This window comes from Sinohyriopsis cumingii, chromosome 12, assembly GCF_028554795.1.
Source record: "Sinohyriopsis cumingii isolate HCF-2022 chromosome 12, ASM2855479v2, whole genome shotgun sequence".
NCBI classification, from domain to species: domain Eukaryota; kingdom Metazoa; phylum Mollusca; class Bivalvia; order Unionida; family Unionidae; genus Sinohyriopsis; species Sinohyriopsis cumingii.
Window position 1 is genome coordinate 68,988,061 of NC_142972.1, and position 17,569 is coordinate 69,005,629.

At 36.5% G+C, this 17,569-nt stretch overlaps 1 protein-coding gene across 2 annotated transcripts in view; it reads right to left on the bottom strand.

Annotated features, from left to right (window-relative positions):
* Positions 1-2,430: 2,430 nt before the first annotated feature.
* Positions 2,431-17,569, bottom strand: part of LOC149786668 (uncharacterized) — a 79,852-nt gene continuing 64,713 nt past the window's right edge. For both annotated transcript variants that reach the window (XM_089977201.1, XM_089977202.1), the window contains one exon: positions 2,431-5,222. In XM_089977201.1, the coding sequence (XP_089833327.1) occupies positions 3,376-4,407 (1,032 nt within the window). In that variant the 5' untranslated portion in view covers positions 4,408-5,222 and the 3' untranslated portion in view covers positions 2,431-3,375. The remainder of the gene's footprint in view (positions 5,223-17,569) is intronic.

The window sequence follows — 17,569 nt, forward strand, 5'->3', positions numbered from 1 at the left end:
CTATCTTCACAAAATTGTCCAAAGAATGTTATATTGAAGGTACGAGAATCGTGCGTTTGATATTTTGAGGACGTTTATCGTGGTTTCAATGTCGCAAAATTATACCTATTTAACTGACTCTCTACATATTCAATTCGCGATAGTAAAATCCACCATTCACGTAGTCCAGTCCTCAAATGAAAGACAGTTATCCCTTAATTTTATTCGGTTCCTAAATCAGGACTGTGGAAGGGCGTTCATGAATTGAAGTTCGTTGTGGTATTTTTATTGATGAAATACTGTTCATTAGGGGAAGGTGGTCCTATTGTTGACATGATGGATTACTGTTCAATGGGAAGGCGGTCCTATTCTTTTTACTGACTGATTGCTGTTAGTTAGGTGGCGCTCTGCAGTTTCGTATTTTGCATAGGGAGGGTTAGGATTTTAAAGAAAAAATAATTCCCCGGCTTTCCTCACTGGTTATACTGGCTATTTAAAAAAGAAATTGTATATCTAATGGTATAATTCAAAGAACCTTTAATTCCCTTTATTTTAGTATATGATTGATGGGTGTACTATGGGTTATAGAGCATACAGCTTGGCCTTACTTGAGATGTGCGCCTTTCAAAAAAGTGCTAGCTCTACTTGGTCATTTTCACTTCCTGAACTTCAGAGGTAAATTGTATAAAAAAAAGCCGATAACTTTTTTTACTTTTTATGTATTTGGTATTTCATTCATTGCCCTTTCAGAAGCTGGTATTGTCTGGTCTGGCAAAATTCATTTCCCCTATTTTAATAGCTGCTATGTATAGTGTTATTTAGACTAATTCAGGCTGATTTTTTAACTCAAGGGAGCAGTCATTTAGTTAGCAGTATGCTTAAATCATGTAACATTTCCAAAAGTACAATATCCAAAGAAATATCATCCACATTACATTAATGTAGCATAAAGGTATGTCAACATTCTCTCCATTGTGCATGTTTTAAATGCGAACTACTTCACCTTACATACGTCACTGTCTCAAAAGTACATATTAACTGGTGAGCGCCCCATTAGGGGAAGGAGGTCTTTTGCCGGTAGATGACTGTTCATTGCGGCTTTGGATTTGTTGATTGTAGCAATCATGAAATACCCAAATTTACCTATCACGAATAAAAGTGAATCCGCAGTATATGGAATAATTTTACATAAATTGTACAACCAATCAAATCTAAAGTAAGAATGCGTATTTGATTGAATATCTGAAGAAGGAAAATATCTATTAACAAATGTTCACGTGTAACCGGCCCAATATTCATTAGGTCTTTAACAAAGACAAGGATTTCTGGTTACATGCATTGATATCTGTATCTTACTTCAATGGTTTTATCTGGAATAGTTTGCATATTTTTTATCCATTCATTGATGTCATTTTACATGATATTAAAATGAATTAGCTTTCTTTTCCTTTTCTCATACTTGTATAAGTGGCCTGAACGGTCTTTTTCAGATCCAGTATATACTGGTTATCCAGGCCCAGCTTTAAAGTTTGTGAGGCATAAAGCGCCACGCTAAAAAATTTTTAATAAATATTATTGGAGAACTGAGCCTGACAGGCGCGGTACCGGGTCCAAGCCAACCGCCATGCACTAATTCCGGTTATAAGGTTTTCAGTACCGTAACTTCAAGTTTGGGTTCTTGTATCTAATCGAGGTTCATTTGGAAGGACATCGGATTCCGCTATCATATGTTTGTATTATTTACCCTATTTACCCTAACCACCTATTTTACAATAAAACGAAACGTGTTTATGTTGTTGACGTTCACTTTCACTTTGATTCCATCCATCACTTACATACAAAGTTACTAATACACGACTGTTGCTAAGTGACGTTACCCTTGACAGCGAGAAATCGAACTCTGTAGCGGATGAGTATCTGATCCCGGGTTGCAGATCATCCTCATGAAATAGTGGGTATCTAACACATTCATTGTTAGGCTATGCTTTCCAACAGAAGCCTGATGTGTAGCATTTGATAACAAAAGAAATTTGTAAATGAAAAAATAAAGAAGAAAAAAAAACATTCAATGGACAGAAGAAATAACATGAATTGAATTTAAAGCACCTTGCCCAGTATAAGTGAAAAACCAATCGAAACGCGATGAGCAGGAAGCCCAGTCATACAATACGAAAACTGGTCTGTAACGTACTCAAACCAATGGGAATATTACCAATAAAACAGTCATCGAATTTGTAAGTCTATCGTTCTTTGCTTTGTTCTAGTTATCTTTTAAGATTGCAAGTACAACCATGGAAGAACATATGTATATCCTGCTTGATGCAATGTAGAGAAAGAATGAAATTTGTAGAAAATGGATGTGGTTCTATGGATAACAGTTTCAATCAGAGAGATTCCGAATTCATCTTGACTGGTTATAAAATAGTTCGAAATCAGATAATAACAATATAATGTTGTCAAGCATATTTACATTTGTAATGCTTGGTAATACTTTATTTTAGTAATGGAAAAATACTGCACCGATTTAAGTAAATCTACACGGAATGGATAAACTGAAATTCTTAGGACTAGCTGAACAACATAAAATTGCATTATCTGTTATTAATATAACATTACATAAGCTGCAGAAAGTCATTTTACAAGTTATAAAAGAATAGCAAATAAGGTCAGTGCAACTAAATTTCTCAATACATCACAATACATGTACTTAAATTTATTAGAAACGAAGCCCAAATACAAACTGTAATGTTTGTTTAGGAAGTAATAAAACATAGACGGTGTTGAGATACTACAATACTACATCCAGGCGGTAAGTATCTAATATCCACATTCATCAGTCTATTTCAAAATAAGTTCCACATATATGAGAAAATGAAAGACCTGACATAAAAATTACTTCAACAAACTTTTCTTGTACTGCAACTAACCTGTCCATTGTCAAATTCAATGAACTCTGCAGCGAGCATCAAGTCTGATGATTCATATTCCACCTAGGAACGACTAAACATCTTTGATTACCTGTTATTAACAAGAAATATCGATAGATTATTTAGGCTATCACAAATGTGATGTGCGTATGCGTACAGGTCCTTGGAAGAAAATTGTCAAATGCGATGCGTTGTTTACGAGTATTTGAATCATAAACGATCATCAGCATCATCAATCCGAACTTTGAAAGACTTTTCTTTGAAGCTGTTTATCACCACAAGCTGAAGAAGCACACGAAAATATGTTTTTACGGTTATCTACAGAATATTTAATAGAGCACCGAGCGTCTGTGAAAGACATTGTGACAGTAAAAGTTATAACATAAAGATATAAAATATACTACATTGAAAATTTTAATAGCCATTCCTTCGGCGAAGTATGAAACATTCCATTTTTTAATCACTTCTTTTATTTTCCTGGTTCTGATGATTGTCTGTCATCCGAAATTCCAGAATTTTGACTGTCTGAGCTGTTCAAAGTCAAATTGCTGTCCATCATATTGGACAAAATGCCCGACAAGTCTTCATCTTCAGCTGTCTTGTATTCAAAATTGAATGGTGCAGAAATAAACTCCGGAGCGTTAGAAATATTAATCTGTGGTTTTTCTAACTTTGTCACGTGAACAAAACAACAAGGTTGTGAGATTTCATTCTTTTGAGGAGGTTTGTATTTCTTTTTCTTCACTTTGTCCTTTTTGTTTTTCTTTCCTCCTCCGATCTTGAGCAAAATATCATCCGGGTCGGACGTCAGTTTGCATAGGTGACTATAAAACTCCGCTGCGGAGCCAGCATCATCCAAACTAAGTCCCGCTAGCTTCGTATGATCAGTTGATAAGTGCAATGTATGAAAACTGTCGTGTGGTGCTCTATACCCAGTCAAACTATCGATCACTTCCTTCCACAGGGTGAATCCTGTACCCTTTTCCGCTATACCGATTTGTAATTTCCTTTCACGGTGATGCTCCCCGGTGTCCAATAATAAATATGGTATTCCGGTCAGCGCGAACGTCCACTGGTCCCTGGAAAACGAAGATTTAACAGAACCAAAATAGAGGTTAGCAAGACACCCACATACAATCACCTCGGACTTATGGCTTTTGTAGAACATTTCCACCTGGAGTAAATCTTGCTCTGTAACGCCCTCACGGAATTTGCTTCCAGTTGGATCCGGAAACAGGAAGACACTGTCTCTCGTAGGACTTGAAATAGAGGAGGAGCTCTTGGAGAGAGACGAGGTAGACAAGTTCCCATAAGAATCATATTTCTCTGATATTATTTTAAGTCCTTCCTTGTCCTCCCCGTTTTGCGTTTTGCTCTCGTGTTGTGAATCCGCAGTTTCGTACACGAGTGCTTGCTCTGCGACCTTCACATTGCAAGCTGGGGCCATAACTGCTGAAGTCCCTGCCGTCGTTGATGAATGATTTACCCTGTACTTCAACATTTTTTATGCGCAATAAAACTGACAGTTGTGAGCTTCTACACACTACACAGACTCACTTAAGTCAAAATTCGTACAATAAATACGTCATACTATGATATCAAAGAATCAAGCTTATGCGTTTAATTGGTAATTAGCCTTCTATCAATCTGGGTCGAAAACTTGTTATCCAATGTCATTACTGTTTTCCTAGTATTTCATAAATATATGAAATACATGTATAAACTATATCTGCTCTCTTCTGGAGAAAACCTTTACAACATTTCAAAATCAATTAAGCTGACTTGAATACTTCTTCTCAGGTTAAGAACTTAATCATCCTTACAGAAAACGCAAATCACATTCATGATTGTACATGACTCACTTATCTATTACTGCTCCGGTCTTTACTTTCTGAAAGCTGGAGTTCACTTCAGTCACCACGTTATCTATCAGTGAAGTTTCGTTTCCGTTAACAGTGAAGTGAGAAGCAATTTACTTGTCAATAAATAAAATCCACACAATGACAACTTTGTTTATGCGATGATCTTCCTTGATGGAAATCTCGTTGATAAGTAAAACTACTGCCCCTTCATTTTCCCCACGTCACCTTTAACTCTGCTCTTTCACCCCTGTGTGACGGGAATGGTAGAAGTTATATCTATTTAATAATGTAAGTGATTCATGAATCAAGCAAATGGAATTCAGGACGACGGAAGTCTCTGCTTAGGGGCTGATCATTTTGAAGCTAACTCCCGCTGATATCACAATTTCGTTTGTCAGACTTTGACAAACGTTTCAGGATGCGCGATGAATGTACTGTTCTTTGCCTCTAAAGGCTGAAATAATAATAATAATAATAATAATACTAATTAATAATAATAATAAATAAATGAATAAATAAATAAATAAAAAGGTGTGATAGTGGCAGTAATTTTTACGAAGCAGCATTAATAAAAGCAATACCAGTAGTAGTAGTAATAGCGGTAGTGGTGGTAGTAGTAGTAGTAGTAGTAGTAGTAGTAGTAATAGTGATAGAGGTTCTGCTAGTGGTAGTAGTAATAGTAGTAATGGTGTTGAAAGTTGTAGTAGTTGTGAAGGTGGCACACTGCTGGTGGTGCTAGTGGTAGTGATAGTGGTGGCGATGGTGGTGACATTAGTAGGAGCAGTTGTGACAGTGTTATTTGTATCAGCTGTGGTGCAGTGGTCTTAATTATCCTCTTAAGTTTCGCCGTTGCTGTCATCGTCGTCGGAAAGTAGTAGCTGCTGCAGTGCTAGTAAACAGCAATCGTTATAATTGTTGATGTTGTTAACGACGACGAAGACGAGGGTGCTTATGATAATGACGCTGACGATCAGTACCACGACAACGGTGACTACGAACAACATACAGCTAATACTTAACAGTTAGTTTATAATGGCATCATACTACACGTAGTGGAATAAATTATTGATAGCTACTTCTATGTATGATTATACAGATGTATATCTACTTCTATGTATGATTATACAAATGTATAGCTACTTCTATGTTTGATTATACAAATGTATAGCTACTTCTATGTTTGATTATACAAATGTATAGCTACTTCTATGCATGATTATACAAATGTATAGCTACTTCTATGTTTGGTTATACAAATGTATAGCTACTTCTATGTATGATTATACAAATGTATAGCTACTTCTATGCATGATTATACAAATGTATAGCTACTTCTATGTTTGGTTATACAAATGTATAGCTACTTCTATGTATGATTATACAAATGTATAGCTACTTCTATGTATGATTATACAAATGTATAGCTACAAACAAACTCCTACAGTCTACAATATATGAAATAGAATTAAACAATTAGGTTGAAACTTCCTTCTTCTCAACACAAGGAAATACTGAATTGTTTAATACACAACCACTGTAAAATACATGTATCAGACAGCAAATGCTACGCAAGGTGAGGACTACTAATCCAACAGATCTACTACGAATAATGCGTTGATCAGAAATAAAAAAGACACGCTTTGTTTTTTAAGTCAGAGAAAATTTGACATCTTAGATTTATTTTAGTCCTCTGTGTCAGGGTGTAAATCTGGAGAAAATTTTATGCCAAGGAGTGTAAAGTTAGTAGAGAACCAAATTAGGATCATTTCGGGACATATTCTTTCATTAGAAACGTTCCTGTTTCCAATCCAAATAGCTTTTGTTTTTGTTATGTTACATTTACGTCCAGATAATAGAGAAAATCCTTGCAAGTTATTCATAGTTGGTTGCTTCAAGAGAAAGTTGAGATCCATCAAGAAGAATAAAAGAGTCCTCGGCATACTGACCAAATTTATATTCACTGGCGTCAAAGATTAGTCCCCGTACATCCACATTTTGCTTTAAAGTAATAGTTTAAATCTCAACCCCAATGATAAATAAATAAGGTGCAAGGTGACCTCCTTGACGACATCCTCCTTCTAGTATAAAAAAGATGACATTATGCCCATTATTTACAACAAAACTTTCAGAGTCATTACAAAACAGATTAAACCACTTACAAACGGAATCACCAAATTTAAAAGATTGTAAAGCTTCTTCCACAAAGATCTAGTTAATTGAATCAAAGGCTTTTTCAAAGTCTATTAACAATAATAAACCATATATGTTTTCGTTCTCAAGTTGATCCATGATATCGTATAATAACCTGGTATTTTCTCCCATGAATCTACCCTTCATATATCCTTTGTGAGTATCACTGATTATTGATGGAAGAACCTTTTTTAATCCTAGCTGCAATGGCTCCCGAAGCAATCTTATATTCAACATTTAAAAGTGATATAGGTCTCCAGTTTTTTAAATATCTTCCGTCTTTTTCTTCCTTTGGTCAACATGTGATGACGCCTTGAGTCTGAAAATCTGAAAGTTTTCTACAGTATATCCATACATATAAATCCCCCAAGAGACTTCCAAAAGAATTTGGAAATCTACAGTGAATCCATCCGCGCCAGGACTTTTTCCATTTTCCATCCGTTTTAGAGACATACCGACTTCATTGATTTGTAAGCAGACCCTCGCATGATTCTCTTTCTTCTTGACTAAGTTTAATATTGTGACTAAAAAATCTATTTCGAGTTTCTTGAGTAGCCTCATCATCAAGCTGAGCAATTATACTTTTTTACATTTCCATATAAAACTGTTTTTCAGCTTCTAAAATATATAGTTGGTCATATATATTTGTCCCATCATCTAAAATAATTTCCTTTGTTGTCTTATTGATGTAGTTTCTTTTTTCAAGGTTTAAAAAGTACTTTGTGCTTTTTTCCCCAAATTCGTACCATCTAGCTTTAATCTATGTATTTTTTCCTAGATTCCACTAATTCTGCTTTTTTCTCTCTAAATTTTCCAGAGTTTCCCCATCTATGTAATTAGACCTTCCCCTCTGAATTTCTATTATTTCCTGCTCAATTTTCTTTAATGTTTCCCGCTTCTCTTTTGTTTTCCTAATAGAATAACATATAATTTCAGATCATATTTTCATTTTCAAAATTTCAAGGAACGTTTAATCATTACAGGAAAGAGAAACATGGAGAGAGTCACCTTTATTTCCCCCTACATAATATTTATTTACAGTGTCAGTTATACACTTTTTGACCAAATCAGTATACTCAATGTTTCTCAACAATTGGGCATAAAATTTCCAATATCCTTTTCCCCTTGGACACGAAAAAGCCACACTCAGAACAATAGCTGACTGATCAGTCTTATACCATGGTAAGATACACGCATCAGTTGTATTCATATGAATGTCATCTGATACAAGAAAGTAATCTAATCTACTTTGTTTCAAGGGAGATTTTTAAGTCTTGACTGGAATTTCGCCGGGATCAGTTAATTCCAATTCGTTTTTCAGGTCTTGAATTGCTGCCCTAGACTGTTGGTGTTTGTCATGTAAACTATTATATGTATCTAAATCTAATTCTTGAACAGTGTTCCAGTCTCCACACATTATAATTGATGAGTTCTTTAAAAGAAAAAAAGATCTCTTCTTTAACTTTTTAAAAAAAAACTAGGAGTATCGTCATTATAACCATACAAATTCACGAGGGTTATTCTGTTGCCATTAATTGTAATATCTAAAATAATAAATCTCCCTTGACTGTCCAATCTTTCTCTATGAATTATAAATTCAAAAGTTTTTTTAAAAAATATTGCAACCCCGGCACTATTACTAGGGCAGTGGCTAAATATACAATTGTATCCCCATTCAGCTGCCCAATATATTTCATCGTTCTTTGTACAATGAGTTTCTTGCAAGCATATTACAGATACATTCTTTTGTTTTATCCAGTGGAAAATATCCCTTCGTTTAAAGACTGAACCTTGCAGGCCTCTAACATTTATAGATACAATTTGTATGTTATTATCCATGAAAACAGCATAAAATTTACAAATACATGTCCTTGTATGAAGCAATTATCACCTGGAGTTTATCGTATGCATGGCTTTCACACTCACACTCACGCAAAATACAAACATCCATTATAAAATCATCCAATGTGTTACAGGACATGCTGTAGATTTGGCTGCAGTTAACATAGATACAATATACGATAGACAACAAGTGAAGCAATTCCATTTGCAATAACTCTTATACACCTCTGACAGAGCTTTCCAGAGCTAAGACAGTTTTGTAAACCAATAGTCACAGATTAATAAGAGCATAAATTACAAATTAATGAATGAAAGAAGGGGTAAAAGGGAAGAAGAAGAAGAAAGTATGAATGAGCGCATACATAGAAGTGGTGGGTGACTGAATGAATGAGCAAGACTGGGAGACTGAAAAAGTGAACGTGGAAGAGTAGTGTTGAAAAAGGTGAGTAAACGACTGAGTAAATGAATGTGTATATGAGTGAAAGAAGAATGAGTGAATTGATTAGGGAGAGATATGACACAGTTGAAGAGCGAATAAACAAATCTATTAATTAAGGACAAAAATGGTGAGGGAAAAAAGAGTCAGAAAAAATATTAAAACAAATTAGTAGAAAAAGGAGTATCAAAACGTAAGTTCACATACCTATTTGGCCAATTTCATACGTTCATAGAGTTGCATATTACATTTACATTATAATTTTCTCATCTTTTCCGATTTGTGTTTGCTTTTGATAGTATCGATAAATAACGGGTTGCGTAAAAATTATTACATAATGCCATATCACACTGACTATAAGTGAACATTTACAATTATGCAAAGTTAAAACGACCAGGTGCTACTCTCTCTCTCCCTCTCTCTCTCTCTCTCTCTCTCTCACACACACACACACACACACAGAAGACTTCTATCACAACATGCACTTTCATTATGTACATTTTGGTTGTAATCGCTTCAATTCTTGCCATTTGATATGCCATGAAGTACTCAGTAAACTTTAAAAATTTCAAATCTACTCTGGTCTTTCATAACGCACCAAGAACGATGTCACCGCACTGGCAACGATAAAATTGCGTAACCAGGAGAAATAGAGAGGGTTCGTGATTTATCTGTTTCGGTTTTATTCATACAAATGCAATAATGTTGCTGCTGCTATAGTGGCATGGAATGTATACGATATTCAACATTTGGCCTTTATTTTCCGTAATTAGGAACTCCTCAACGCTAAGTGGTCAAACTGATCACCGTTGGAAAACCCATTAGTTATTTTGCATTTTAAAAAAGTTGTTTGTTTGAGGAAATTATATCAAGACCAAGGTCAGTCTATATACTTACCGTGGGAGCGCATGATTCCACAAATAATCCCAGCAGTTTTCGCATACAGATAATATATAGGTATTGTTTTGTTGCTGTGATTTTATTATGACAAGCGGCACAGCAACTCAGATTCAATATTTCTGCCATTATATATAAAATATCGTCAGTGACTGTATCATTTACGTGTCCCTGCGTATAAATATTGTTGCAGACGCGTTGGTATCGCTACCGGCTTGCTATAAATGATCCGTTTGTTATAAATGCCCGCAAGTCTTCAGAACGCATTCTTAAACTAAAGTAATTAATGTCAATCGCTAATAACACCATGGTTATGAACACCGCGTTTCCTTGCATATCCATTGATTGATTCATTTAATTGACAGCAACGTGAAAATGAAAAAAGAGAAACTATATATATATATAGACTTTACAACAGATGAAATCCAGTGTACTGAGCTCTTGTATTTGAGTAAGAAGCTAATTGCTTCAACAATATTCAGATGCAAAGAACAGCATTTGTGCGACAAAAATATATTTTGTAAAATGATGTAGTCTTCAAGATTGTCAATTAAATTAACGGTTCTTCTTGGTCACGGGGTACTCCAAATGTCTGCAACTTATCTACGTAATTATCCTTAATGTTGGTTAGTTGGTTGCTATGGATTTACCGCCATTTTTCAATACATGATAGGCTGTTTATGGAGGAAGAACTTGGGGAAAACACTTTATCACATACCCATGTCGGCCGCAGGGCCGGATTAAGGTCCTTTTAGGTCCTATGCATTTCTGTTTATGAAGCTTTGTGACGAATTAGTTTTTAATAAAACGATTGACATTGACATGACTCTGCCTCTTTGTATATACACTTTTCAGTAACGTGGATCCATTAATATATTTATTTAAGAAGAGATCTTTGTTACAGTTTTATCACACAAAGGAAAAAAATCTGGTCATTTTGTAGGCCCTTTTAGTATTCGAAGACCCTAGGCACAATGTCTCCTGGATTATACGGCCCTGGTTGTCCGAGCATAGTACCCTTTAGGAAACTGGTTAAAGAAATAATAATTTCCATGTGCAATGGCCATGCATATTTTTAATGAACGCGGTTGACATGACATTGTCAGATTTTTATTTTAATGAAATTTACAAATAATAAATCAGTGAAACAAAGCACGTGTTCGGCTGAACTTAGTTTGACGTTCTTTTTAACTGCGACACGTTTAATTATCCGTTGTAGCTCTTGCTTAATAGTTTGAGCATGCTTTCAGTGTAGCTACGATGCCGTAGCCTCAACTTGATTTGTTGTGGTTGAGGCTACGAACTGATCCCATATCAAGTAATGGAGCAAAACTAATCATCACTAAAGTCAGAAAAACAAACAGTGTAGAAATCTACTACATAAGTACAATCATGGTGTGAAAGAAGTTTGGCTTATTTTGAATTTACTAAGCCCTAACACGATAAAATAAATTGGCATGGTTACACTAACCTCACCGTGTCCGCTATGACAGATAATGCGAGACTCTCGCCGTGCCACCTATTCTACGTAAGGCTTGCCAGACCATATTTGCATATTCTACGCTATGTTATTATCAATCAAGTGGCGAATAATGGCTTCTTGGTGGAATTTCAAAGTTGCCGATAAACCATATTTACTTTTAATGCGCAGAATTTCTGACTCAAACCGCGCCATAATTTTACAACGATTTGTTTCCGTTTCCAAATAAGGCTTCAATGTCTTTATCTGGCACACAAAACAAACGAGGCTGAGAACTGAAGTACACTGTAAGCATTATTTGAACTAATATGGCGGACGATCTAAACAAAAATATCGGATAAAAAGCTAACCGAGATTTTACAACTATTTCTTCAATGATTTTTGATACTTCCGGTATTAAATAAGAGGACTATTCAATTTACTGTATTATATGCAAGGAATGTGTTCAAATGGTTGATATTAGGCTAAAAGAGCGCCGGGTGTGTATCACACCCGGCTTGCTCCATTGACTCGTATATGCTCACGTTAGTGCCCTGTCCACGAGGGAGGAGTAAGGGTACTAATATTAGTACTAGCTTTCAGTGCATTACTGCGTTGTAAATTTTATGAATGCTCGGATGGAAACAGTGACGAAAGTTTACCTTCCCAAAAGAAAATACAAAACCGTAAATGTAACAACGCCTAACGGAGAAATGTATATATAAAGCCTAATATCGATCAGAATATCGCTTGGCCATTTCCGTCGAGACAGACAAATAACCTCGGAAGTAGTTGTATGAATACAAATATGCAATCGATTTGGTGGTTACATATGTTGCGATAGAGATGGTCAACGATAATCCAATGGTCACCTTGTCTCCTTATGCTGCCATGAGAACAAATTACAAATACAGTTCCAAATGGCTGCGAGTTACATCCTAAAGTTCTTCACGACTTGCGGAATAGACCGAGAATTTTGCGATTGAATACAATATATATCGGCGGTTTAAAGGTTTCGACACGTGCTGAGTTTGACCGATGGCGCAAAGTTAATTATCATTGGACGCAACTATCTAATAATTAAACGGGATATATACCTCTACGTAGACGATATGCAAGGAAGCAATATAATCGTCATTTCAATAATTTCGGTCTAGACAGGTATAAAACCCTGATTGTGTCTCAGAAGTGTCATTGATGCTGATTGATTCTATATCTAAGCTGATATTAGTGTTCTAACCGCAATATGAAAAATACATCAAAAAAGTATGAAACAAATGTAAGTGCCAGCCTAAGTTTGGAAATGTTTGCATCATTCAGATAAGAGTCATGGAGAGCCTTTGTGTATCAAGAGCAAGTTAAAAGCCAGAATGAGTTACTATTGATGATTCATCAAAGGCAAATCTACACTTTAATAACACGTCTTTCTTTCTCATGAAATGTATTTTATTTGGGATAACTCTTGTCAACAGACGCAAGAAAAAGAATTCAAAGCCATTAAAACGGGATAAATTCTTATCTGGAATAATGATTCCACTCAACACTTTCGTACTTTGCAAAGAGTTGGATTAAACAACCAAACTATCTCAGGTTTTCGTTGTTGTTGTTGTTTATTCTAAACATTTCAAGAAGACTTGACACTCTTGTCTGCAAATATCGGTGTACATTTTGTACCCCACCAGCTGTTGAGCTACATCGGCTGAAAGGTTCTTTTGATAATATCTACAAATTATTTCCGGATAAAATCCTTAGTTTGGCGACTTGTAAATCCACGTGGAATAGCACAACCCTCTGTCCTGTGGCCATTTCGAATTTCGCGCTAGATATGGCTGTTACCAACTACAGGTCAGTGTCTAAACGCAGTGTGTTCCGGAAAGATTTGCATGCAGGAAAATTGCACATTTTAATAAATAGGTGACATCAGACCCCAATATTGCCTATCAGTATCAACACAGATCTGAGGACTTGATTTATCCGACTATAGCGTATACAGCTTGTCTTCACTTTACGCATGCACCTTCTCACAAAAATGCTATCTCTACATGGTGTTTTCTTTAGAGGTAGTTTTGAAAACCAAACTGGTCGATAATTTCTTTTAAAAACTAGTTGATCACTTTATGTATTTTTTTCTTTTTCTAAAAAGTTCTTATTCATTTTTTTTCACTTTCGCGCTTTACTATTGTCAACATTGGCAAAATTAATTTTCCTTGTTGTAACAATGCTGAAGTTAATTTCAGTTCATATCTCGGAAAACACGGTAGCAACCATTTTGATCAGCTGTCTCCTTTAGGCAGCGCATTGATTCCCTGATACAAATGAAGAAATTTCAGTCACAGCACACGAAAGTATCACAACGTTATGGCAACATTCTCACCACTGTGCTAGTTGCAATCGCGCACTACTTTATCTTATACCTATCCCCCTTTCAGAAATTCAGTCTACCTGTAGAGTGGAAACAATTAGTTGTTGTTACAAAACCATACGAAAATGTAATCAGGAAATCATCAGCATTTTTTGTCATAAGTTCTCCCCAGGCAGCGATGTTGATCGCACCACTGCCACCATACGCTGATATCTGCGCGACTTTTTTCTGACGCGACTACACTAATTATTATCTCATTTCCCGAGGAACTCGCAAAGAACTAATTTGAACTACAGACGCTGTAAGGCTAGAACGGGCAAATCTTTAGAGCTAATTTTTTAATATTTCTTTTAATCGCCGAAAATTACTATATTGACTGAACAAGATGCCGCTATCGCTTAACTGGCTTGAAGCAGCTGTTCCGTTTATTAGTGCCGTTTTCATGACATTTGTGCTTGTTGCCTGTTTTCATCTTCGTTATTGTGTTCATTATGTATTGGATGTTAAATTCGTATGTGTTTCTTCATCTCGTTGTTTTGGAAACGAGAAAAATTAGACTTTTTCTCAGCTGTCTTGCTCCACTGTTTTTGAACAAACCGCCATCACGTGATACTCGCCAGTCAACCCGTTTATGCTACGATGGACCCTCATTAATTACTTTAAATGATCACTCCTTGGCTCTCCACACTACATTGTGCTCTAGACTAAACGAACTGGGACTACATTCATCATTACCTAAATGTAAACAAAAGCGAAAAAAGAAACGTAGTTTCAAAGCTGGCCGGCGTAGAACAGGAAGAAAAATCCCAGTTATCTCCCTTACTTCGGCACAACCATTTAAAAAAAACTTCGACCGTTAATTTAGCTAACTAAATCAAATTCCAATTAATTCGTCAACCTTTTTGTCAACTATCCAAGAAATACCTCTGTGCATTGCATTATTCAATGCCCAGTCAGTAGGACCAACGGAAAAGCGCACAGAAATAGCTAATTTTATCAACGACCAGAATGTTGACATATTTTACCTGACAGAAACAAGGCTAAAAATATCAGGCGATGAGCCCTAGTGTACCGATCTAACACCCACTGGTTATTCATTCAAGTCGTTCCCCCGTAATTCTCGCGGAGGTGGAATTGCTGTCATCACAAAGAACTCCATGATAAAACGTCTTAACTACACCACAACATTCAATTTCGACCACACATCGTTTGAACTAGTCCAAACCAAGCTCACACTGGAGCAAAGGTCAGTCCATTTTGTCTGCGATACCGCCCTCCTCCTAGTAGAAAAAAAAAAAAAAACAAGCTGGCTTACTCTCTCTTTTTGGAGCAGTTTCCGAATCTCCTGGACTATGGAAATTCTATAGGTGGCAACCTGATAATTCTTGGAGATTTCAGCTTTCACTTTGACTGTCCCGGAAACTCAAATACATCAAAACTCATAGATTCCATTAATGTTTTCAACCTCAAACAGTCAATTAATCAACCCACCCATAAACATGGTCACATTTTAGACTGGATTCTTCATAGACCTGATGATAACATTCTTCGGTCCTCTCTGGTATCCCATGACCTTGCATCAGATCACCTTTGCATTATATGCCATCTTGACGTATCAGTCCCTAACCCTCCACCTTTATCTGCTACTAAGAGAAACTTCCGTATGATAAATAGAACCAAACTAATGCACGACATCCAAGCTAACCTAACAACTTGCTTACCTCCTCCCGCAGAACAACTCGATAACTGCCTGCGTTCATTGCTTGACAAACATGCCCCAGCTGCCAAGTGCAGAGTATCAATTCAAAAGTGTTTTCCATGGTATAGCAGTTTTAGGGACCAGCTTCGCACTGCTAAAAGAGACCGCTGTAAAGCTGAGAGGCTCTGGCTTTCCACCAGACTCACTATTCATAAGCAAATTTATGAAGCCGCTAAGAAGAATGTTACAGATATAGTCTATGCAGCGAAATCAGCCCACTACACAACTAAGATCATGGAAAGTTCCAGCTGCAAAAGAGCTCGACGAGATTACTAACAAGCTAACGTCAAGGAACAAATCAACACCACTTCCAACTACCTTCTCTCCAGTCGACCTTCCAGACATGTTTGCAAATTTCTTCTGTGACAAAGTACAAACCATTAGAGGTAAGCTTGACACCACAATTTCAATTGACTCGTCGTCACCATACAGTTGGGATACAGAAATTGAGGGGCAACCATTAGCAGCATTTGAACCTGTCTCTATGGATTTCGTACGTACAATCCTGATGAAGAGTGCACCAAAGTCATGTGAACTTGATCCAATTCCAACATCACTGCTGCTTGAGTGCTTAGATCCAGTATTGCCTTCACTAACTGATGTTATTAATACCTCTCTCTCATCCGGGGAATTCCCATCATTTTTCAAAACTGCCATTATAAAGCCTCTGCTGAAGAAACCAACACTAGACCATAACGGTTTAAAAAACTACGGCCCAGTTTCTAATCTCCCATTCATATCAAAAAACTTAGAAAAGGTTGTTCTATCCCAGCTTGTATCTCATCTGAATTCAAAAAGTCTTTTTAGCAATGTACAATCTGCATATCGTCCTTGCCACAGTATTGAAACTACTCTTCTAAAAGTGGTTAATGACATTCTCTCTGCGTTGGATAGCGGAAAGATTTCAGTCCTCACCCTCCTTGATTTGTCTGCAGCATTTGACATAATATACCATGATATGTTACTTCACCGTCTTCAGCATGTATTTGGCATTCATGATACAGCCTTACTGTGGTTCAAGTCATACGTGGTCAACAGGACACAAATTGTATCTGCAAATGGAATACACTCCAGCACAGTTGATCTATGTTGTGGTGTTCCACAGGGGTCTGTTCTTGGACCTGTTCTCTTCATTCTGTACACTCAGTCGCTCTCAAGTGTCATAGATCATCATCCAGTGTCTCACTAATTGTACGCTGATGACACCCAAATATACAAATCTAGCCACCCAACTGAAGTTAATGCTACCATCCAAGATGTAGAGAGGTGCATTTCTGATGTGAAATCATGGATGACATGTAACAAGCTGCAGATGAATGATGATAAAACTGAGGCCATTCTGATCACAACACAAAGACTTTCTCATTCACATCCTTTACCTCAAACAATAAATATCAGCAACGCCAACATTAAATTCACACAATCAGTACGAACCCTATGTGTTATTCTGGACAGTACTCTCACATTGCACCAACATGTCATGAACATATGCAAGGCTGCATATATTGAGCTGAGATGCATCAGCTCAATTCGTAAATATCTTTCAGCTGATGCCACTAAAACACTTGTGTGTTCATTACTACTTTCAAGACTGGACTATTGTAACTCAATTATGTCTGGTTCATCTCAATATCTGCTCCAGAAACTTCAAAAAGTTCAAAAAACACCTGCTTGGATCATACTTAGAGTACCACGATCAGAGCACACCTCGCCGCTGCTCTGAACCCTACACTGGCTATCCATTCGATCCAGAATCAAACACAAAATGTGTTCTCTGTGCTACGTTTCACTGTCGGACTCTAGTCCAACATACCTATCCGACCTGACCCAAGTGTACACACCAAGATACTTACACT